Genomic DNA, 25,042 nt, shown 5'->3' on the forward strand with positions numbered 1-25,042 from the left:
TCTTTAAAATAAAAATTTTAAAAATACACAAATGTTTTAAAAGTTTAAAAATAATAAACTAAATCTATTCACAACAATCTGTTCCGTTTGGTGTTTTCAGCAGTGAATACATGGAGAATTAAAAAAAAAAAATGTTATTATGAGGAAATACTTAAACCATTATGATAAATAGAGGTAAAAATTACCTTTTCAAATAAAAAGTTTAAAGTTTTATTGATTTTTGGTGATTGTATGAGTTTTGGCCAGATTAGTAGCAATACATTAACAAAACAAAATTAAGACCTGTTTAAAAAAGATTTAAGATCTACAACACAATATTTTTTAAGGCCTAAAATTTGGATTTTGAGATTTAAGACACCGCAGACACCATGTTTGTTCTGTAGCCAATTGAAATTAAAATCCTAAAGGGGTTGATAATACTGACAGTAGTAGTTTTTTTATATTTATTCTAGCCAAAATTAAAGATAAATAAGACTTTTATCCAGCAGAAAAAAAAAAACAGAAAATTCTTTAAAAAAGGGTATTTCTCTGTTAAAAAGCATTGGGGAAAAACTGAAAAAGAACATTTATTTTTTTTCCTTCCATGAACTGTTTAATAATCCACCTAGTAAAAAAATCTGATTGGTTTAAGGTGCTGTATGTATTTTTGACTCTTCTAAAGCCTACAAATACCATAATATGTTTGCAGATATTTAGGAACATGCTTCTTATTTATCAGAAAAACAATGCTGAAGTCAGATATTCTGCTTTGAAAATGTGCGTTATGTGCCGGAACGCCTGTCTTTGTTTTGGTTTGCTTTGTTTAACCCGCCCACTGCCAGTTTAGCCAATTATATTTCAGCAGATGTTGTAGATGTTGAATCACTGATATGTGTTGGTTTGCACTGAGTCACAGTTCTGAAGTTCAGTTTCAAACGGTTTATTTTATTTTCAAGCTCTGCTGCTGCTTTCAGTATGGCAATAAATGTCATGTAAAATGCGATTCAAACTCACATTATAAGCATTTAACACTGAATAAAGCACATGAGGTGCATCTAAGATGATCACAGTTCACCTGTGAGAAATAGAAGCCGTTTCTAAAACAGAAATTTCAGGTGTTGGTTAAGACAAAAACCGCATTTAGTATTAAAAATATTTTCACGTGCTAAATAAAATAATACATAAATAAAATAATATCACATGCTGTTAATTTTATTTAGAACACGACTTAAATCAGCCTTTAGTCTCGACAGTCAGGCATGTTCACATTAATCTGGCAACCTGCGCTTGGGTGGACTCGTCAGAGGAGAAGCCAAGTGAAAATGTGTATCGATCAATGAGTGCAATACCTAGTTCAACCACTGGGTGTCAAACTTACATACTCCACCCTTATAAAAAAAAGTAGTTGAGCTTGACAAAAGTATAAAACGCACAACAAATACTAAAACATCCGATTACGAATTGTGAAAAATAAATAACCAAGGAATCTCTAGACAAAAAAAATCCAAACAATGCAAGTTTTACATGTGCTGTGTTTATTTGAACAATTCTGTTACCAAATATCTATTAAATATACATCTCTCATTCAAGTTCAAAGCATCAGAGGAGACTGCTAAATCCCAGCATTTACAAGCGCGTCTGGATCACCCCGTCCTCCCCCCATAGGCAGGCATTTGGCTTTCTCTTGGACTGACCGTACAGAACGAAACACGTCTGAAGCGAAACAGCGAGAAAAAAAAAAAAAAGCGAGCGCGAGCGTCTCCACGACTGTAAAGCTCAGGATATGAGAAGCGCTGGACGGTCACTCCAGCTCATGAAGAAGATTAGATTTAGATGGGGTTAGAAACCATAATAGAAGCCATCCTGCCTTAAGTGTTACAGCCAGGAGACAAGAATCATAAATTACAGTCCAAAGGATTTTTTGTATGCTTTTTTACATTGTTCATATAAAGGTTACTTTAAAAAAATACACTTCTATGACTCCTATGCGACAGTTTTGAAGGTCTGCAGTATCAAGTTGGTTTGGTGGATGAGCCGGTTGGCACTGGCAAACACGTTTATTGCCCTGGAAGAAAGACAGAACACAAATTAGGTCTGAACACATGTTGATGCTGTAGAGCAGGGGTCACCAAACTTGTTCCTGGAGGGCCGGTGTCCTGCAGATTTTAGCTCCGACCCTAATCAAACACACCTGAACAAGCTAATCAAGCTCTTACTTGGTATACTTGAAACATCCAGGCAGGTGTGCTGAGGCAAGTTGGAGCTAAACCCTGCAGGGACACCGGCCCTCCAGGACCAGGATTGGTGACCCCTGCTGTAGAGTATGTGAAACAATAAACTGTGGTGACCATTATTTTACAGCTTTAAGTGGACATTTCATTCAAAATCAGCTGCACTGTAAAAATATCAATAAATTAGCAGTTAAAATTTGCATTCTTTTATTTCCCCCATTTATTTATGCTTTCGAATTGCATTGAGACCCTAATCGTTTCCTTTAGCTTAGTCCCTTTATTCATCAGGGGTTGCCAAAGCGGAATGGACAGCCAACTTATCCAGGATGTGTTTTACACAGCAGATGCCCTTCCAGCCACAACCCAGTACTGGGAAACACCCATATACACTGATTCACACACACACACACACACATGCACTACGGCCAATTTAGCTTTTTCAATTCACCTATAGCGCATGTCTTTGGACTGTGGGAAAAATTAGAGCACCCGGAGGAAACCCACGCCAACACAGGGAGAACATGCAAACTCCACACAGAAATGACAACTGACCCAGCCGGGACTCGAACCTGCAACTTTCTTGCGGTGAGGCGACAGTGCTAACCAATGAGCCACAAATTCACTTCCTGCAACAACTTTTAACTTTTTTTTTAAGTGACTTTTATTAACATTTTTATTAGTGTAAAGTGATGTCTTGTCTGGGTTGGTGTTGTATATTATGGTACAAAACCTTGTAATAAACCACCAGTAAAAAAAATTCAGACTTATTTCTCTATATATTATTTCTGATACATAATATTATTTCAAACTACTAAAATGTCAATAAAAGTCACTTTGTTAAACTGTAGAGTTGAATTTTCAACATTAAAAGTGGACAGAGCAGAGACCAACATCCCATAATGTAATTCTCAAACTTAAATAAACAGAAAACACTAGCGAATTACAAAATACGGAAACTGTTAATGAAACAGAATGAAGCCTTTTTTTTTTTTTACAGATTTTGTTTGTTGGTCAGTATTATAGCCTGGAAATGATAAAGATGATGACTTACAAACTTTCATACTTTGATCATTTTACAAAATACATGATATGCCTTTTGATCAACAGGCTTATCAAAACACTACAATTCCTACTGACCCCAAACCCAAATTACCCCAAACTGCCAAATCCATGCCTTCAAGATATTATACTTTTAAGTTATCCAGTAGTTTGTACTTTAAGATGGCCTATGATTTTTATCAAGAATAAAATTGAAAATGATAAAAAACAGATTTACTTTGAAACAATAATTATATATGTATGTATGTATGTATGTATGTATGTATATATGTATATATATATATATATATATATATATATATATATATATATATATATATATATATATACACAGTTGAAGTCAGAATTATTAGCCCCCCCTGAATTATTAGCTGAAATGGGCTGATAATTTTGTCCCTAAAATGGTGTTTAAAAAATTTAAAACTGCTTTTATTCTAGCCGAAATAAAACAAATAAGACTTTCTCCAGAAGAAAAAATATTATCAGACATACTGAAATTTCCTTGCTCTGTTAAACATCATTTGGAAAATATTTAAAAAAGAAGAAAAAAAAAAACAAAGGGGGCGAACAATTCTTACTTTAACTGTGTGTGTGTGTGTGTATATATATATATATATATATATATATATATATATATATATATATATATATATATATATATATATATATATATATATATATATATATATACAGTATACACATATATATATACATATATATACATATATATATATATATACATATATATATATATATATATATATATATATATATATATATATATATATATATAGTTAAAGTCAAAATTATTAGCCCCCCTTTGAATTTTTTCCTCTTTTTTTAAATGGAAGCCATGATGAATTCATGTGCAAAAACATTTTGCAACGTTCTTGCAATATTGAAGTTGCATTTTACCAACAGATCATATTTGCATATCAGAAGAACCCAGAAGGGTTGTGTGACAGTTAATTAGTGTGTGGATTTATATGTCTATATTTCTTTATCAAATCATTATCCTTTTTGTGTGTGTGAAATATCATTGCTTGCTTTAAAGGAGGCACAATTAATACTGAACATCAACAAGATCTGCACTATCCATTCTCACAATAAAAATGCTAAACTAGTTTTGCCTGGAAAAATGCAAAAGCAAATAATTCAAACTTTCAAAGAAGATAAAGGGTCATTTTTTTGAAAACGTCCATACTTTCCGTCTTTGAAGTATGTTTTCAGAGTGTCGCTGAAGCTTTTCGAATGTTTCACAAACTCTTTCTTCTGATGCTCAAGTGCCTGGAAAACACAAAGACATTTTCATTTCTTCCTTCAGTAAGTGAAGGATAAAGTTGACGTTATCCAGCACATACTGGCTGCTGTGTGTGTGTGTGTGTGTGTGTGTGTGTGTGTGTGTGTGTGTGTGTGTGCTGTTGTCACTCACCCTTCTGTTCTGGTACTGATATTTCTTGAAGACGTTGTTCACTGTGTCCAGCAGCTCTTTTATGGCACTGGCTATATCTCTATAGAAACAAAATAAACAAACATTCAGCTGCATTTATAACCCTTATAAAAGCATCTCTAATTTCATTTTCAGATATTACCCTTCATATAGTTTGTAATATAGTTATGTGAGGGTAAAACGCCTGCGAAGTTTAATAAACAGTTGTCTTCAGGGGTACACAATATATTGTTTCAGCATCGATATTGCTGTGTGCACAACCACAATAACCACAAAATCTGAATGTCAATTGGGATTATACCGTGACCATGTGGATTTTAAGAGAATTTAAAACATTCAGTCACAAAAATATAAACTGTTTGTAAGCTTTAATTTAGTGTTATTGTACCTTTTATACAAAACCTTTTAAAAGTCATTTATTAAGGTGATTTTAAAGTGACCCGCAAGTCCATTGGGCAGATCTGAGGGTTGCAGTGAGGGTTAATCGGCTGCCCTCGGGCTCGCGGACCTCCCATTCCTCAGGGTGCTCCATCCATCTTCGCGTGAGAGAAGTGCTCCATTCTCTGGGATGATCGCTCTCTCTCGCGAGGACCAGATGACCATCGCTGCATTGGAGGGTGGGCTGTTATTATACTACGACAATTCTGACCCGCTTCCTCATTAGAGGTAGTGAGCGAGGCTCACGATATGGGATCTGATATTATGGCTGTGCTAACTCGGGTTGCTTCGGCGGTGGAGCTGGAGGATCTCCAATTAGAAGGGTGTTATGTGGAGGCTAACAAGAAGGAGAAACCCTCTAAGCCTCCAGTCCCCTTCTTCCCGTAGGTGCACAGTAAGCTCACGCAGAGCTGGAGGGTACCTTTTTCTGCCCAATCATACTTCTTATTACATATAATAAGTATTTATAAGTATACTTACTCTATACTTCATCATGACAAAGATGAAGTCTGGTTGTGATTTATTCTTTATGTCATCTTTGCATTTAAAATGGCATAACTGAGTAAATGACACTGAATAACAGTTGTCATAAGCATGCATACAGTGCATCCGGAAAGTATTTATAGCGCTTCATTTTTTCCACATATTTTTTATGTTATAGCCTTATTCCAAAATGGATTTTAAAAAAAATGTTTTCCTCAATTTTACACACAATACCCCAAAAAGACAATGTGAAAAAAGAGTTTATGAAATTGTAGCAAATTTATTCAAAATAAAAAACCTGAAAAATCACATGTACATCAGTATTCACAGCCTATCAAATAAACTAATAATAGTAATAATAATGTACTTGACTATTAGTTCCTATTGTGCGGTATCGGAACCTGCTCTGAATAAAAAGATAATTTAGATTGCTTTCACACCTAGACTTTTGTTTCGGAACCTGTCTCGTTTGCCCAGTTAGTGCGGTTTGTTTGGCATACGCGAAACCAGCAATCGCGCACAGATCCGCGCCAAATCAATCGGCCTGAGATCGCCTGAATGAGGTGGTCTCAGCTCTATTGAAACAAACTCTGCAGCGAATGGATTGTAGTGGTATTAGGCATATATAGCTATAAGAAGAGAGAATTATGAGTAGGGTGGGATGTCATTCATGTTAAATACGAAAGTGAAAGCATGCTAACTTTTAACGAGAGCTGTTTATCTGTTAGGAACATTGACTGAACTGCAGTCTAGCCAAGGGCTCTGTATGAGAGAGAGTCTTATATCTGGTGACGATGTTTGTGGGCGTCACCATTCAAAATTAAAGAGCAGCTTTCCACTTATATTGTCTTATTTGTATTATACCCTCCTAACTTGTATTGTATTGTTTACAAATTTTTATTCTTTCTTTTTTATTCTTTAGACTACATTTTATCTATATATTTAGATTACATCTTATGTATACATTCAGACTACATTTTAGGTATATATTTAATGTATACAGTTGAAGTCAGAATTATTAGCCCCCTGAATTATTAGCGGCCCTGTTTATTTTTTCCCCCAATATCTGTTCTGTTCTGGGAAGATTGTTTCAGCACATTTCTAAGCATAAAAGTTTTAAAAACTTATTTCTAATAACTGATTTATTTTATCTTTGCCATGATGACAGTAAATAATATTTTACTACATATTTTTCAAGACACTTCTATGCAGCTTAAAGAGACATTTAAAGGCTTAACTAGGTTAATAAGGTGAACTAGGCAGGTTAGGGTAATTAGGCAAGTTATTGTATAATGATGGTTTGTTCTGTAGATTATCGAAAAAAAATGTAGCTTAAAGGGACTAATAATTTTGTCCCAAAAATGGTTTTTAAAAAGTTCATAACTGCTTTTATTCTAGCCGAAATAAAACAAAATAAATATTTAATATTTAAAAAAGAAAATCAAAATCAAAAGGAGGCTAGTAATTCTGACTTTAACTGTATATTTAGACAACGTTTTATGTATATATTTAGACTACATTTTATATACAATTGTATTTATTGTAAATTCTTTCTTAAAACTCTATTTTTGTATTAACATCATCTGTTAGGCACTTAGGGTCTGAGAGTAACGTAATTTCGATTCTCTATATGTCCTGTACATGTGGTTGAATTGACAATAATGCTGACTTTGACTTTTTGCTCATCGCCATAAATTAAAATAAGGACGCATGACAGCTGAGCTCTGCAAAATAAACCCTTAAAAACTCTGACCAGTGTAAGGAGAGTTTACTCACACATGACTTGTTTTAGCTCTTTTGGTCCGTTTAGAAACTTTGCCATGTGAAAGTGAACCGCACCAAGAGCAAAGAGCAACATTGTAACAATTTCAATCGCTGTTTTGGAACAACCGAATCAATTCACAGGTGTGAAAGCACCCTTAGTTCCCAATAGAGATGTTCCTATAACTAGAATCATTCCCAATTCGTGTGATAAAAAAAATAGCAAAAAGTACTTCTGCTATTACTGTAGTTCTAGGAACTATAAAAACATTCCTACAGCACGAAAGCCCCTATAAAGGTTTTCCCATATACTTATCTACATTGTAAAACGATCAAATATGGATGTCAAATTTCATTTTACAATTAGAAGGAAGAAAGAAACAAAAAACAATTACAGCTCTTAAAAACAGGCTTCATTTAGTGAAATTTAAAGCACCTGGAATAAACAGAAAACTAAATAATCAAAAAACGGAATATTGCAGCTTTTAAAAACAGGCTTCGTTATATAAAATGTTCAAAAATTATATTTTGCTTTTGGTTTTAGGGTGAAATACAAGCCAGAGATTTCTTCAAATATCAAACAAACACAAAAAAAAAAAAGTCCCCGAAACTCGAGGCAAGTGCGCAAGTAAAGACTGACGTAATGAAATGAAAGCCTTTTTTCTTTTTTACTTCATGTTTTTGTGTCGATCCGTGCATGCATGTGGGCAAGAATGTGTTCTCACTTGATTGTCTGCAGGAATCGGACTCGGTCATTAATTTCGTCTGGGATTTTGCTGAGGATCTGTTTCAGCGCGCGAGCTCTTTCATTCAGGTCCTGGAACTCCCGCTCGGGCCTGTCAATCATGTACTCTGCACACAAAGAACACGCCCACAGGAAACGCTCAGTTGCCATGGCAACACCAGCAGACTTGCTTCTAATAACCTGTCATTAAACTGCGAAACATAATGGAACATTAACTACTTCTAAATGGCCGACAATGACTGACAACCATCAGCACTGAGAAACCGTACCACACTCATCACTGCGCTAAACTGAGAAATGAACTACAGATGACTCCATTCACTTCAAAACTATCATGTTAAGCAAGGTAACTTCATAGACACAGGATAGATTACAGTAGGAAGAGCAAACTGAGGGTCTGACAGTGGTCTTGAGATTCAATTCTGAGGTACATTTAGCATTTCAAATCAACAGAAATGAGCATTAACCGAAAGCCCAGTGCATGTCCGCGCATTAATTAGCAGCATAAATCTGAAGATGTCAAAAACACTTGCAAAAAGGAGGAAATTAAATTATGAGGGAAAATACATTACAGTCATTACAGAGCTTTTAATTCGTGGTCAAACAGCTCCCCCTGGAGGCGCAATGTTAACACAACTGCATTGAAAATCTGTTTTATTCTTTAAAAAGAATACGCACCCTCAACATCATCAGCAGCCATGCGTAATAAAGACTCGGTGAAGTTGATCTCCACGTTCTTCTTCTCCAGTATTTTCATGATAATGTCCTGAGTCAGTCCTGGGTTTTCCTTCTCTGCCTGATTTAGAAAAACACAGCACAAAATTAGTCCACAACTAAAGAAGTACAGATGAAGTCAGAATTATTAGCCCCCCTGTATATTTTTTCCCAGATATCCGTTTAACAGAGAGCAGTTTTTTTTCAACACATTTCTAAACATAATAGATTTAATAACTCATCTCTAATAACTGATTTATTTCATCTTTGCCATGATGACAGTAAATAATATTTGACAAGATATTTTTCAAGACATTTTATACAGCTTAAAGTGACATTTTTTAGGCTTAACTAGGTTCATTAGGCAGGTTAAGGTAATTTGGCAAATCAGTGTGTAACGATGGTTTGTTCTGTAGACTATCAAAAACAAATATAGCTTAAAAGGGCAAATAATTTTGACCTTAAAATGTTTTTAAAAAAATTAACAACTGCTTTTAATCTAGCCTAAATAAAACAAGACTTTCTCCAGAAGTTACAATTTTATCAGACATACTGTGAAAAATTCCTTTCTCTGTTAAACATAATTTGGGAAATATGTAAAAGAAAAAACTATAATAATAAATCACACAAGGGCTAATAATTTTGACTTCAACAGTACATTTTATTAATAAGTATTTGACTATTATGAACATATATATGAACATTTTTACCATGATTTACAGAAGACACCTCACCTACTAAATAAATAAATAAATAATCAAAATCAGGCATAATTAGACATTAAAAGACTCTTAAATGAATTTAATTGTCAAATCTTTATACTTTGCCAAGTTCTCTCTTTGCCATCAGTACTTAAAACAAATCATAATTTAGAATTTAGCATGAACCACATATTATCTAATATATTTTGGGTACAGGTCACAATACAATAAATATGTTGTTTCAATTTTAAGCATAATGGTTAGAAATTTATAGATGGTATAAAATTATATATATATATATATTAGTTGAAGTCAGAATTTAACAGAGAGCAGATTTTTTTCAACACATTTCTAAACCTAATAGTTTTATTAACTCATCTCTTAAAACTGATTTATTTTATCTTTGCCTTGATGACAGTAAATAATATTTGACTAGATATTTTTCAAGACACTTCTATACAGCTTAAAGTGACATTTAAAAGCTTAACTAGGTTAATTAGGTTAAGGTAATTAGGCAAGTTATTGTAAAATGATGGTTTGTTCTGTAGACTATCAGAAAAAAATAGCTTAAAGGGGCTAATAATTTTGACCTTATAATGGCTTTTAAAAAATTAAAAACTGTTTTTATTCTGGCTGAAATAAAACAAATAAGACTTTCTCCAGGAGAAAAAATATTATCAGACATACTGTGACAATTTCTTTGCTCTGTTAAACATCATTTGGGAAATATTTTAAAAAAGAAGAAAAATACATACATATATATACACACACATAGTGGTTGCAAAATTACGAAAAATACATCAGATTACATTATTTTATTATTAAATTAAATTTTTACATTATTAACTAACATAGCTATGATGCTTAATGACAATGGAACATTATTATTTCACCCATTATTGTCCTATAGACACTTTAATCGCATTTATTATTCATTCCATTTACTGTCAAGCCTAAAATGACTCATACCCCTGGCAAATTCTGACTTAAAGGTTTTGTTCGAATGTAAAGCAAGGCAAGGCAAGTTTATAAAGCACATTTCATACACAGTGGCAATTCAAAGCGCTTTACAAAAAGAGGAATAAAAAAACAATTATAAGAAGAATAAAAACAAATAATAAAAATGATTAAAAAAAAAACAGGCAGATAAAATGTGTCATAAAAAAATTAAAAAAGAAGAGAAAAACATGATAGCGCAATCTGTCAGATGTAGCTCAGTGCTCATTCAGTAAAGGCACAGCTAAACAGATGTGTTTTCAGTCTTGATGTGAATGTGCCTAATGTTGGAGCACATATGATCATTTCTGGAAGCTGATTCCAGCAGTGAGGGGCGTAGTAGCTGAAAGCTGATTCACCCTGCTTTGACTGAACTCTTGGAATTTCTAGTTTATTTGATCCTAAAGATCTGAGTGATCTGTTAGGTTTGTATTCAGTGAGCATATCTGTAATGTATTGAGGTCCAAGGCCATTTAGTGATTTATAGACAAGTAATAATACTTTAAAATCTATTCTGAATGTAACTGGGAGCCAGTGTAGAGACCTGAGGACAAGTGTGATGTGCTCTGTTCTGGTCAGAACCCTGCAGCAGCATTCTGGATGAGCTGCAACTGTCTGACTGTCTTTTTGAGAATCAGTAATCCACCCTGTTGCTGATAAAAGCATGAACAAGTTTCTCCAAGTCTTCACTGAAAACAAAGCATCTGATTCTAGCAATGTTTTTGAGATGATAGCATGCTGATTTACTGACTGCTTTGACATGACTATTGAAACTCAGATCTGACTCTTGATTCTTGACTTATTTTTTGTTGTTTGACCTTTGGTGCCAAAGTATGCATTCATCTTGAGAACATCATCTCTAAAAATAAAAACAGAGATTTTTTTTTCCACAATGATGCCTCTTGTACATCCTCTTATTATATTTTGGCAGAAGTCTGTCAAAGAAAAACCTTACTGATTGAATAAAAGTAACTTTAAGTCAGATTTTGCAAGGGTATGAATCATTTCGTGCTTGACCGTATATAAAAATGACTTTTGTAAAATATCATTTGACGGAATGTTTTGTCTTTGACCTGTTTTATTGTTACTGGGGAAACATAAACATGTCAAAATGCTTTGGCGGGTAATAAATCTGATGATTTATATGACTGTTATGCAACATTTTTACAAAGCCATGAGCAGAAATAACACTGCTGAGACAGCAAAAGCAGTTAGCGCAAGAAAAACTTGAGAAGCTCTTGGGACGCCAGATATTTCAGGAAGGATGTCACGACAAAAAAAAAAGAAAGATAAAACTAAATCAACACTAAAACTTTGGGTTCTGCACTTTTGTAGCATTTTAATGTTGCTGTCAAACTCAACATAATTCTTGTTTATTTTATTCATTTTTTCACCAGTTTCACACTTCCGTTACATAAACGCAAGTTAAAGTTAAACGGTTCATGAAACTTCACAGGGGAGCTAATAACTTAGAGATCAAGCTAAGGAAGGCAGACCCCTGAGGTAATGACAGAACAACATCATGTTTGCTCACCTTTTTGAAAGCAGCTCGCAGAGTCTGTGCCGCAGACAGATTTACACTCTCCAGCTGTAACACACACACACACACACACACACACACACACACACACACACACACACACACACACACACAAGCCATCTTCATTTACTGCTAGATAAAGCAGCCTGTTTGGTTTTAGTGTTGCATACATTACACACAGGCATTATCACCACATTAAAATGGAAATACACTTGGCCGTGGGTGTGGATTTTGCCAGTAATTATAGAAACAGGAAACAATCCACAGGCTCACATGTAGACTGTTTTAACCATGTGAATATAAAGACCATTTAAAAGTATATCACCAGCTTAAAGGGATAGTTCACCAAAAAAATCAGTTTTTACACTCCCTCAAGTGAGTCTGAACCTATGAGTTTCTTAATTCTGTTGAACACAAAATTTTATATTTTGATGAAAGCTGAAATCCTGTAACCATATAATAAGCAAATAAATACTATAGAAATCATATATAGTACATTGGATTCCACTTTAATAAAAACATATTAAACAAGCTTGATTAATGTAACTATTCAGCAGAAAAACAGCATGTTTTACTATAGATTTGGAATGTCGCTGTGTCTGACGTCACGGGGTTGGTTCAGTTCCCTCAGCTGAACAGATACAGGGGAAGTAAAGGAGACTGTAAAGCCTAATTTAACCCAATGCGTGAAGTTTTGGACGTGGAGCTGCTGCAAATACAAGCATCAGATGTGTGTCTAATATAAAAGTATAGATATTTATTCTATTTTTCTTTTTTCACCTTTTAATTACCGATCATTTGATGCGCGTTGCTCCACTCTCTGTAGACACTGCCTGTCTGGGTTCCAACAATGATTGTAAGGGACTGAACACAGAGACTGGACAACCCAATGCATAAAGTTGTGAACGAGCATCACAGAGCTGTTACAAACACAAGCATTTAAGTGTCTTGAGTTGTGTATTTTTCTTTTGTTAATACTTTTCGCTTGATGTGCTTTGGTCCACTCTCTCACGTTGCTCCAGCGTTGCCTGACGAGGGGATTTGCATTCAGACTAATGCGATGATTAAAATCATACAGTACTTTTACACTTTACTAAGTCACGTCTTTGTGGGTTATGTCACGATATATTCCCTTAACAAGTCGATCAACTCGATCTCTCAACATGTATGAAGGGTAAAAACCTGCCATGTGAAAAACCGCACAGATGTTAGTTTGGTTTGAACACGAAAAGAGGTGAGGGGCTGTAGCAGTGAAAAGTGAAAGTATCTGCCCCCGTTACATCAGTAGTGAATCACTCTCTGTATTATGCTGCCTGACTGCCTGTGGTTTCAACTAAGTCTGCTACTGACATAATAGGGGCGGGTACTTTCACTTTAGTATATATATATTATTTAGTATATATTTATTATAGTTGTATTTATATATATATTTATTTTACATTTTAATATTAATTCTTTTTTATTATTATTTATTTTATCACTCTGTCATCTGTTATATGTTTTACATTAGGGATGCCACAATTCTCAATATTATATTGAATTGTTCGGTACAACATCCACAGTTCAATATGCGCTTGTGAATTGCGGTTTTACGTTTAAATAATTTGTGTGCATTTTATATCTCTCCGAATTGACTGTTTGTGTGTGCCTGTAAGTCTACGAGCTGAAATGAGGAAACTCCTCCCCGCAAGTAATTATTCAATCATTATGCTCTAAAGTTAGGGGGCGCTTAACCATCATTCTACACTTTAACATGGCAGGCGGCGGTGAAGTAAGGCAACATTACAAGGAAGCACCGGATTTCTCACCACATCGGTGTCTTTCAAATCTGCGGTGTGAGCACATTTCGGTTTTGCCGTTGAGTGTGACGCAAATGAACGAAAACACATTGTGCAAGTATTTATTTTACACGTATAGCCTACTCAAACAGAAACACTTCCAACATGATTGCACATCTGCGGCGCCATCACCAAGCAATATCACTGTCTAAAGGCAGGATAGCAGAGAAAGTCCTACAACAAACAACAATCCCTCACAACAATTCTTTCAGCAAACATACCCAACTGGTTCAGAGACACATAAAAATAAATATGTTTGTTTTTGTGAAAAGTGGGGACATTACATAGGTTTCCATTCATTTTATACAGTCCAAACCATATATTGTATTCCCCTCACCCCTCCCCAGCCCTAAACCCAACCATCACAGGAGACTGTGTGCAGCTTTACTCTCTGATTAAACTCATTCTGTAGGATTCATAAACACACACACACACTTACGCCTGTTTCACACCGTAAGGGTCAGCGGCGCGTGAGCAGAGCGTGAGCAGCGCGTATGTTGAGCAGTAGCAGCACGCAGGCGTTTGCCTTTCACACCAGCTGCGTCTGCAGCGCGCAACTCTTCGGCAGCTGCTGCAGAGATCAACCTGTCTCTGTCTATTCTACCTAATTACCCATGTCTCTCTATATACAAATACACTTTTTAAACTTTTCATCTGCACCAAGGCCCCTCCTATGCTGTTTCTTTAACCTGCAAATGTTTATTTTACAAATTCTATAGATCAAATAGTGCTGTATGCTTCTCAATCTAACTTATATGAGAAGTGTCTACAGTCAGAAGACAATCGCCTGTGATATGATGTCATTTGTTTTTGATTATCAGGTTGCTGTAGACCTAGTTATAATAATATTTATACAATATAGTTATAATGATATTTATACACGATCAAACTAGTGTTAATTTCTCCGCTTCAGTGATGTCCAGCGGCAGAAAAACAGCTCGTTAATTCATGCTCGTGCAGTTGATGAGACGGACAAAAGTAACCAATGCATGCCATTCTTTTACTTATTTTCGTGTTGTCAGATTCAGAGTGCAATTTGTGCAAACAGCTCCCGGTAGGAATAATTCGACTGAACATAAAACAAAGCCGATTAAAACTTTCTTCCTCTGCTCAGCTGCACAGAACACAGCGAGCTCACATCATCCAGCATGCGTGTCGAACTACACTACCCACAATACACTTCGCCATGGACTACAAATCCCGTAAATATTCTATTTCCCCTCTCCTACAACACTAGCGTGCAACTTAAGCAAAACTGATACTAAAATTGTTTTACATTTGGTTTTGTAGTTCGGGCCTAAATAAATGTTTGTTGCCGTTTTAAATCGTTTTAAGTGAATTTAAATGATTATATATAAACCATTTGACATTATTAACGCATTTATTGGGTAAAATTGCTACTTTTTACTGTCTTTCAATGTGTTTTGGTCATTATCAATGCACTGTCACTTTAATTGAGCGTGAGCAGCGCGTCAAAAATAGACCCAGCGCTGAAACTATCGCTGCACTGCTGCTTCAGCAACGCTCACGCCTCGCTCTGACGCGCTGCTGCTGCGTGCGGTATGAAAGCTCTAATCTGTTAACATGGACGCCGAAAACACACGCGCTGCTCACGCTCTGCTCACGCGCTGCTGACGCTTGCGGCGTGAAACAGGCGTTAAGCCCTCGCAATACGCATTTAGCTGGGAGAGCTCGCGCTGAGCAAAAAAAAAAAAAAAACGAAAAAAAAAAATACGAATAAAAGAAGCACTTTTCCCTTACTGAGAGCTCCGCTCAGCGCGAGCGCTCCCGGCTAAACGCATGCTGCGAGGGCTTAAATGGGGAAGCCGATCTTGAGCGAAAAAAGAGAAAAAGACAGCTGTAAATCATACCAGCTTTGTTTGTTTTTTTGTAGGAAACACACTTTAGATCTTTTAAGGGTAAGAGGTTTTTGAGTTATTGTCGTCTATCACTGAATGTGTCAGGAATATTTAAAACAAAACCAACTTAACCGCACTCATTTCTATTTCCCCCTGGATGTACAGCGCCCTTAGCATCTGCCTATACTGCCTATGCCACTGGCCTGCCCTGAGTTGGCTCCTGGAGTGTTGTAAATACCCGCGCTCAACTCCTTCGCGACAGAGCGCATAGGACATAAATGACATCAGTACATAATAACTGGTTATGATTATTACTGAACTGATACCGAATTGTCCGCGTCTGTATCGCAGTGCACCGAAGAAAGAGAATTAATTTTGACACCCCTAGTTAACTTAAGGCTGATTAATACTTCTGCGTCAAACGCCCTTCGCCGTGACCGTCGCCATCACTGACGTGCACCTCTCAAAATATTTAACTACACGTCGCAATAACGCGTAGCGCAAGCTCTGTGATTGGTCGGCTTGGTAGCGCTGACGAGTCTGGGTGGAACCGAGAGCCGTGCGAGCGGCGCTAGCCCAATGGAGTGATTGTTTACAAGTGTGGAGTCCCGTGAAGGAGCTCTGGATGGAAAGTTTTGTTTTGTGCTTACCTCATAGTTAAAGTTCTTACACGTCCGCCGGTTCCTGCCTTAAAATGAGCGAGTTTGAACCACTTGTACATCCAGGAAGTGGAAAACAGCAGCGAGGAAACTCGACACAGAGGAACATTTATACCTCACTGCCAACTAGCGTTTCGGAAGTGTTAATGCAGACCAACAGAGACAGCGCGCAGAAGTATAAATGCACAGCCACGCGCGTTGCATGCGCCGTGGGTTATGCCGGTCACTTGACGCAGAAGTATAAACCAGGCTTAACAGACTACCGTCTCTCACTTTTTTCACCACCGAGATAATTAAGATGGTTTATTTATGTTTACTGAAGTACAAATATGTTTATTTGAAATGGTCAATTTATCTTTATTAACTTCACACGTTTACTTTCAAAATGTAGGAATGAATGTGTTCCCCAGTTTGTACATGGGCTACCAGCGGCTGTGAGATTTCAGTGTTATTTTTTTTTTACAACAGGAACAAGTGTACAAAAGCAGAAATTGGACATTTGTATCCAACGAAGCTATTCACTTGTGTTCAATAAAAAAAGCATGTGGGTGTGCATCATTTGCATCTCCTAATCCTAAACTTCAGCCTGTGTCAACACAACCACACTTGAGCACTCTCTCACACACATTGGAAATGAACCGCCGTACCTCATTGAACACCGGGTACATCACGGCGTAGAGGGTCATGGATACCATGGAGGTCGCGTCCGCTTCATTCTTCATCTCTTCCATTGTCATCCTCGTCAGGGTGTGGAAGGGATGGGGGGGAGCGTCATTCACTCCTGGGGGGCCCGGACGATCGCTGAAAGGAACACCAATAGGGAAGAGATTATAAAAGGGTATCCGGATTCCGTTTCACAGGTAAGGAAATGACATTTTCAACCTGCGTTCAAAAGGTAGACGTGATAGCCATGGGAAAGCGCCAAGTATTCGCTGAGATTTGGGCCCCTTAAGATTAAAGGTATGAGACACGTGGACCATGCAGGAAAAATAAAGGACGCCATGCCGACGATAATAGGATGTTAGTGTTAGATTTTGAATTAGCCTTCTTAAGACAGATGCAGGGGTGGCACGGTGGCTCAGTGGTTAGCACTGTCGCCTCACAGCAAGAAGGTCCCTGGTTCGAGTTTCGGCTGGGTCAGTTGGCCTTTCTGTGTGGAGTTTGTATGTTCTCCTCATGTTGGTGTGAGTTTCTCCTGGTGCTCCGGTTTGAACTGAACTAAATTGGCCATAGTGTATGTGTGTGTGTGTGAATGAGTGTATATGGGTGTTTTCCAGTACTAGGTTGCAGCTGGAAGTGCATCCACTGTGTAAAATACATGCTGGTGGTTCATTCCACTGATGACACCAGATAAATAACTAGGAACTAAGCCAAAAAGAAAATTATTGAATGAAGTTATATACAAAATTATTTAGAAGAAATCTTGAAATTATTTACTATGAAACCATTCAAAATGTTTTTTTTAGCTTAAGAGGAGCATTAAAATAGGCTATCAACTGAAACTGATCTCAGGCCATTAATAACATAAAAAATTAAAATCTACTATCACATTAAGATAAGAATACAACATAATTAGGTAACACAATTAATGTTTCTGGCTACTGATATATTGAGGTTTTGTAAGGCAAAAGTGCTATTGACTTGCATTTTGAATCATCAAAAGCCACAGCTATAGATAATTTTGAGGGATGTATGCATAAACCACAGTCCCAACGCAAATCCTCGATTCGATTACATTTTCGATTCTAAAGTCATGGTTCGATTCGATTTTCGATTATGCATAATTAATTAATTAATAACATATGAATTATTTGTAGCCTACCATTTGAACTACCTGACCTGCATGGTCTTTTTTTTACCCATAAACAAATCATACAGTAAATGAATAAAGGTAAGTTACACACATAATTACCACCTGTCAATCACTTTTTTCTGCGGGACTCATGAATAGGCAGAGATCTGTGTCGTTATAATGGCGTCGGTAAAAATGGTGCACAACCAACAGGAACCAGCCAACAGTATCTGAGGTGTTCGCTAAAATGACTAAGTACTAGTGTGAAAGTAAAAGATTAAAGGAGTCTACTGACCCGCTGACTGCCTGGACACGCTGTCTCGAGCGCATGACTGTGTGTGCGTCTGTGTCTGTGTGTGAATGAGTGTGTATGGTCACGTAATGTGTGTTTTCAGCGGTAGTGAGGAAGGAGGGCTGCTCAGAAATGCTACACGCCAGTGTGGATGTGGATCGTTGTCGTTCTAAAATGCCATTTAAAAACAAAGACCTATTAGTGTAAACAGGGCCTGAGTGTGGGTTTTTCGCGAGAGGATTTGCAACGGGGCCGGGGCGGAGGATCGCTATGCGCCCATCAACTATCGGACCAACCCTAATACGTACATAGCAGAGCTTGCAAACTGTGTTTTTTTTTTTTTTCGACAACACGAACGTTGTCAACATAACTCACTGGAAATCCAAAATACTTCCACACCGGCGACTTTATTGAAAGAGTAGAGGGTTTAAGCTCTGTCATGGGGGCGTGGCAGCATCGACGACTCTATTTTTTGATTCAATAATCGAAAGTGAGCATAAATTTCGACCGATTTCGATTTAAAATCGAAATCGTGACACCCTTAGTGATTACTCGCCTTAAACTGAATCTTTTGCCTTGAATAACACCTATGATTATTTGGATTTACACACAATTACTTTTCATTGACTCTGATCTATTGTGGGGATCTGATTAGTTGGATTGCTAAAGTCTGTTGGGACTTTAGTCACAAACCACCACAGCGAAATAAACACCATTAAAAGTGAGCAAACCTTAAAATATGTGTTTTTAAGCTTCTCATACCTGTGTGGAGCTCCTATGTGTTTATGTGACTGCCGATTAGCTCGCTAACTCTTTTGAATATTTTCCTTTTTGTGTGAAATCGCTCGCTAAAGACGGAAGTTTAGTTTTCTGCATGGCCAATCTAAAGCATGTAGGCAGGACACTTTTATCATTATCATGGACTTCCCCTTATTCTCAGAATTAAAACAAACTGTGTAATTATTCCTATATAGTTATCATTCATTGGTATATGAGCAAGCCTCAAGGCATCTAATTTCTTCGTAACGTCTACAACAACATGCCAAAGTGTTTATACCTTCACCCAACACGTGTGAAACAATAGCGCTTGTTGTTATCTGCAGAAGGTCATGGTTCCTCTCAAGCTACAAGGAACATTACAAACCATTGAAAGCGAGGCACGCTTATCTCAATGCCGCCGATTCAGACTAATGGACAGGAGGCCGTGAGTCACAATTCCCACCTGATCGGAAGGCCTTTGGCCCCGCTGTGGGAGGTGGCCTTATCTAGGTGACATTCACAGGGATCAATGTGACGTCGCCAAAATAGAGCTGAATGTTGCTTCACTTAATGGTTGCAAATACCAGCACTCCTCTTATAAAACATGACTGCCAGGTTACATATGCATTATAATGACTCACCTTTTTCCTCTTGACAAAGGCCAACTAACACCTGATTCCTGTTAGTGTCTCTGACCTTGGCGCTGAAAAAGGTAACACCCTAACGCAGGTGAATCCTGAATCAGATACACCCATGCTACATTTTTGCTTTATAATGCATAGAGGCTTAATCAAGATGGAGAACGTGAATCAATAGATCCACTCATGGTTAAGTGAAGGAGCGTGCTGCCAAATATTGAACTTCCTCAATATGATATCATGCAATTATGGATGATAATAGGATATTTAGTTTTTGTTCAGCACACAGTTGTGACTCTACTAGTGTATTATGAGTGAATGTTGGTAAATATGTATTTATTTTAATAATCTAAGCAATGAAATTTTAAATGCTTTAACAAACAATAGAAAATGTCAGAACTTGGGGGTTATTCAAGTCATATAATTGCACTCGACATGGGACGAAGGTATTATGCGGTTTGGAAAATTCAAGGTTTTAATACTGTCAACATTTTCTGATCTGTTTCTATGGTATATGTTACAGCTGCACAATTAATTGTTAAAAGATCGCGATCGTAATCTCGATTCGACCCCCTAGACGATCTTAATCCAGCATTTCTACGATTCTGTCAATCATATTTTCAAGTTCAGGAGAGAAGGCGGCTCCACGAGTCTTTTCATCATTTCACATACGTTGCTCAGTGACATGGAAATGATGTTGAATGAGTCCCATGCTGTATTTATAAGGTATAATTCACCTAAAAATGTCATTTTTGTCTTCATATAATGATGTTTTCGCGGCCGGGAAATCACACGTGATGCGAGCTGCTGACCGTGAGCTGTTATCACAGAGATACTTAATGATAGACGCGCGCACGTCTACTTTAGTAAACAGAACATGCATATGTTGCGAGTAACAGGTGATACAGTTGTAAATAATATTCTGTTTGTGGCACAGAGTGATCGTTTGGGAGCCGCGCGCGAAGTATGAACAAGCACTTAGCAGTCAAAATTAAACCGAAAGTGTGCACGTCATTTAAATAATCATACTGCATTTTAGAGTTATGATTACGAAAAGCATTTGATGTTTTTTCTTTCATAGCGAACACACAGTTGTTTATGAAAATAAATGTTTACAGTGTCAATATAACTACTCTAGCCTATATATATTGTTGAATATAATCTGATAATGGCAAATGTCTGATTTTACTAGTGAATAAAATTGTCTAATATGACAGATTGCAAGCATATATCTCAAACATAATAATTCAACATCAGAATTATTATAAGTAGAATAGAATTTTTATAGAAACCAGTGGCCCTACACATAATATTATTATTAATGTTGTGCCATATGTTTGTTTTTACCATACCTTTATTTTACATTAACAGAATCGTGAGAAAATCGTGATCTTTATTTTAAGCACAAAAAAAAAAATCGCGATTCTCATTTTAGCCAGAATCGTGCAGCTCTAGTATATGTATGATTTTTTAATTTAAGAATTTTTTGTTTGTTTAAGACAATATTATCTCCAGAAGAAAAGATATCCAAAAAGTCAATTTTAAATAGTAAAGAAATCGTTTTTTAAGCTAATTGAGATAGCAGAAGTTAAAGGTGCAGTAGGTGATCTGCCAAAATGCTAACCGCTTAGCATATTATCTTTGGACGGCGGGGAGGGACTGTGTTTTAAAGCCATGCCTCCTGAAATCGCTAACGCCCACACCGAGACACGACAGCAGACAACCAGCTAGTTCATGTCATTCGCCAGTTAGAAATGCAGTTAGTGTTTGGTCCGCAGCGTGCAAGAATTTCACTTATTGCTAAGTCAAACTTACATGCTATTTCAGAGCGTATATTCAGAGTAGCAGTAAACAATATAGTGAGGCTGTCATTGTTCAAAAATGAACCAATCCCTACTGAAAAAACCTGCTTAAACTAACCTAGGCTGGTTGGCTGGCTTTATCTGGTGGACCAGGCTGGTTTTAGAGGGGTTTTGGCCATTTCCAGGTTGGTTTCCAGCCATTTCCAGCCTGGTCTTAGCTGGTCAGCTATGTCCAGCTAAAACCAGCCTGACAGCCTGGTTTAAGCTGGCTGTCATTTTCCAGCCTGACCAGCTAAGACCAGGCTGGAAATGGCTGGAAACCAGCCTGGATAAGGCCAAAACCCCTCTAAAACCAGGCTGGTCAACCAGCTAAAACCAGCCAACCAGCCTAGGCTGGTTTAAGCTGGATTTTTCAGCAGTGATATGAATATAAAAGCAACTTCAGCTCAGTAAAGCAGGCTAACTAGGCGGAATACAGCTATTTACTGATGTTTTGTTGTTAAACTAAATATAAATCTACATTATCTATGCTTTAAAAGGCCCTTAAAAAACTGAAATAGTCACATCAATCTTTTGCCGGGAGATTTCAGTGGTTGAATAACACTTCTGTGCATCTAACCCATTCATAACAACACAATCTACATATGCTTAGCCTGACTAAAATAGTTTTAAAACAGAAGATTACCCATCTAACAGAAATCCTTCAGCCATGGTGTCATCCTTCCTCCAGTGTGCGAAACTAACTCCAATATTGATTCAAGATTTTAAAAACTTTCAATTCAGCTACTTATCGGAATTATGGGAGATGTCGGCCTGACAATATTTAATTGGAAGAACATTTTTTATTTTTATGCCTTACCCAGAATATAAAAATACATAAACACATTTAGATCATTTACTGTAATCGTTACTATTGGAATGTGAAGACACTTTCAACCAGCACAACAAAACATGCTTCTGAAGACAATCACCTACTGCACCCTTAATCGTTCATTTTAATTATTTAGCCTGACATGTTTACTGCTCCAAAATGTTTAAAATGTTTTACAAAATAGTATCTATTGTGTTCAAAGGAAAAACTGTGTTTTTGTTTTGTACAACAGGCAGACATTTTAAAAATAATATATCTTAAAGCAGTAATCACAATACCGAGACCGTGATATTAATATCCAAGGTTATCATACTGTCAAACTCATGCCTAAATGGCACTATAGTTTAATAATAGAATCAACAACCTTATTTTTAAGTAATTTGTTCTGATGTGTTGTATTTTACCAGACATAAAACAAAATGTGATTTATTTTATTGCTAAACTGTTTACATTTATTTTTGTCACATTGGGCAAGTATGATGATTTCAAATAATTTCACATGCTTTAAAATAAAACTACAATTTATTTTAACCATAAAACTGTGACCAGAAAATAAACTGAGTAAAGTTGGTTTTATATTTGCACATTTGTTTTTTTAAAGGTCCCTTTATTGTTTACTAAGCTAATTTCAATATTCGGTCTGAAATCGCATGCAAGATCGGCTTCAAAACAACATTAGCGCTATTTAATTGACTATGAACAATGTACTTTGATGGTCATTAGCTGTTAATATGATTTTCTTCATTTGTAATTTGAAAGTAATACTTACCTTTCTGAAATTTTATTATTAAGCAGAAAGTCTAAATATGCTAATATAAAACAACTTTACGTCAATAAAAAAAAACAAACAGGGACAGTTTTAAAATTATGATGTATTGATGTTGACTAGCTTGCACAAATCTCCTCTTAAATGCTATTGAGGTAAAGTTGATTTTATATCCGCACAATCCTTCAGAGACACCTCCTTATATTTTTTACCACAGTACTAAGAATATTCTGAGTGAAAGCACATGCAGGTATAATATCAAAACAACATTAGCACTATTAGATTTCCTGTAAACAATATGTTTACTTTGATAGTCACATAAAGGTAAAGTTGGTTTTATAATCACACATTCATTCCATGACAGATCCATACATTGTTTACCATGGTACTTTGAATACAGGGTCTGATATCACATTTAAGAATGACTTTAAAACAACATTAGCATTATTTATTTGACTGTGAACAATGCTGTACTTTGATGATTGTTGACTGACAATATAATTTTACTATTTAGATTTTCAAACTAATACTTTTCTGAGATTATATTATTAATGATGAGAAAGACTGAATGTGCGAATATAAAACCAACTTTACCTCAATGATAGCCATTGGCTGCTAATATGATTGGATTGTTTAGAATATGCAATAAATATCTTTATGAAATTACATTACATGAGAAAGTCTGAATGTGTTAATATAAAACCAACCTTTTCTTAATTTAAATGCTTATTACATTTGTAAAACAACAATAGCCTCGTGTGAGTGTGTGTGTGTGTGTGTGTGTGTGTGTGTGTGTGTGTGTGTGTGTGTGTGTGTGTGTGTGTGTGTGTGTGTGTGTGATTATTTTGAGTATCTCTGGCATCCAAACACAGTGACAACTCAATTTAGATGGTTAACTTCTGATCTGCTTCTCAACAACACAAACTCATTGACAATTTGGCTAAACTGTTGAACAGACAAATAAACGTGTCATAGAAAAGGAACAGTGTAACAATAGGCAAAATCTAATGACCGATTTAAGCTGTCAAATTTCTCAGGTTTACACCCAACAGTGACGTCATCATATTTATCAGAACTGAGGAACACTGCCTGATTCAGATGACTGTCCTTAAAATAGATCCGGGATCTATCAACGTTTGTTTATTTGTAACGTTACAACAGCTATCTGATCGCTTTCGAAAATACTGATTGGTTAAAAATCAAACGCCATTTTAAAATAAATAGTGTCATCCTAATCCTATATTTTCTCTTGATCTTCAGTAGGCCTGATTTTGCTGTCTTTAAACCTGATCTACTTTCTAAAACTTGAAACCCGGTGATTACTCGCCTTAAAAGGCCTCTTTTAATGAAGCCTACAAATATTTGTATTTACACACAATTACTTTTCATTGTCTCTGATCTATTGTGGAGATCTGATTAGCCGGATTGCTAAAGTCTAATAGGTAGGTGACTGCTAGAGCAGCACAAATCATTTTAACGTTACACACAAACGACAGCGAAATAAACGCAATTAAAAGCAGGTAAACGTTAAAACGTGTTTCAAGCTTCTCCTACCTGTGTGGAGCTCCTATATGTGTTTATTTGACTGCTGATTAGCTCGCTAACTCTTTTGAATATTTTCCTTTCTGTGTGGAATCGCTCGCTAAAGACGGAAGTTTTCTGCATGACC

At 36.3% G+C, this 25,042-nt stretch overlaps 1 protein-coding gene across 2 annotated transcripts; it reads right to left on the reverse strand.

Moving 5' to 3' along the window:
• Positions 1-1,491: 1,491 nt before the first annotated feature.
• pdcd10a (programmed cell death 10a) lies at positions 1,492-25,042 on the reverse strand. 2 transcript variants are annotated; one of them, NM_200555.2, is made up of 8 exons: positions 24,928-25,042; positions 17,101-17,254; positions 12,092-12,145; positions 8,825-8,942; positions 8,127-8,253; positions 4,702-4,780; positions 4,474-4,556; positions 1,492-2,044 (listed from the first exon to the last, which is right to left on the reverse strand). In NM_200555.2, the coding sequence occupies exons 2-8, from the start codon at positions 17,188-17,190 to the stop codon at positions 1,963-1,965; spliced, it is 633 nt and encodes a 210-aa protein (NP_956849.2). In that variant the 5' UTR covers positions 17,191-17,254; positions 24,928-25,042; the 3' UTR covers positions 1,492-1,962. The 2 variants fall into 2 exon arrangements, with proteins under 2 accessions (NP_956849.2, XP_073785044.1); XM_073928943.1 differs by lacking the exon at positions 24,928-25,042 and adding an exon at positions 19,300-19,364 and having other exon boundaries at positions 1,494-2,044.

The sequence above is a fragment of the Danio rerio genome, chromosome 18, assembly GCF_049306965.1.
Source record: "Danio rerio strain Tuebingen ecotype United States chromosome 18, GRCz12tu, whole genome shotgun sequence".
NCBI classification, from domain to species: Eukaryota; Metazoa; Chordata; class Actinopteri; order Cypriniformes; family Danionidae; genus Danio; species Danio rerio.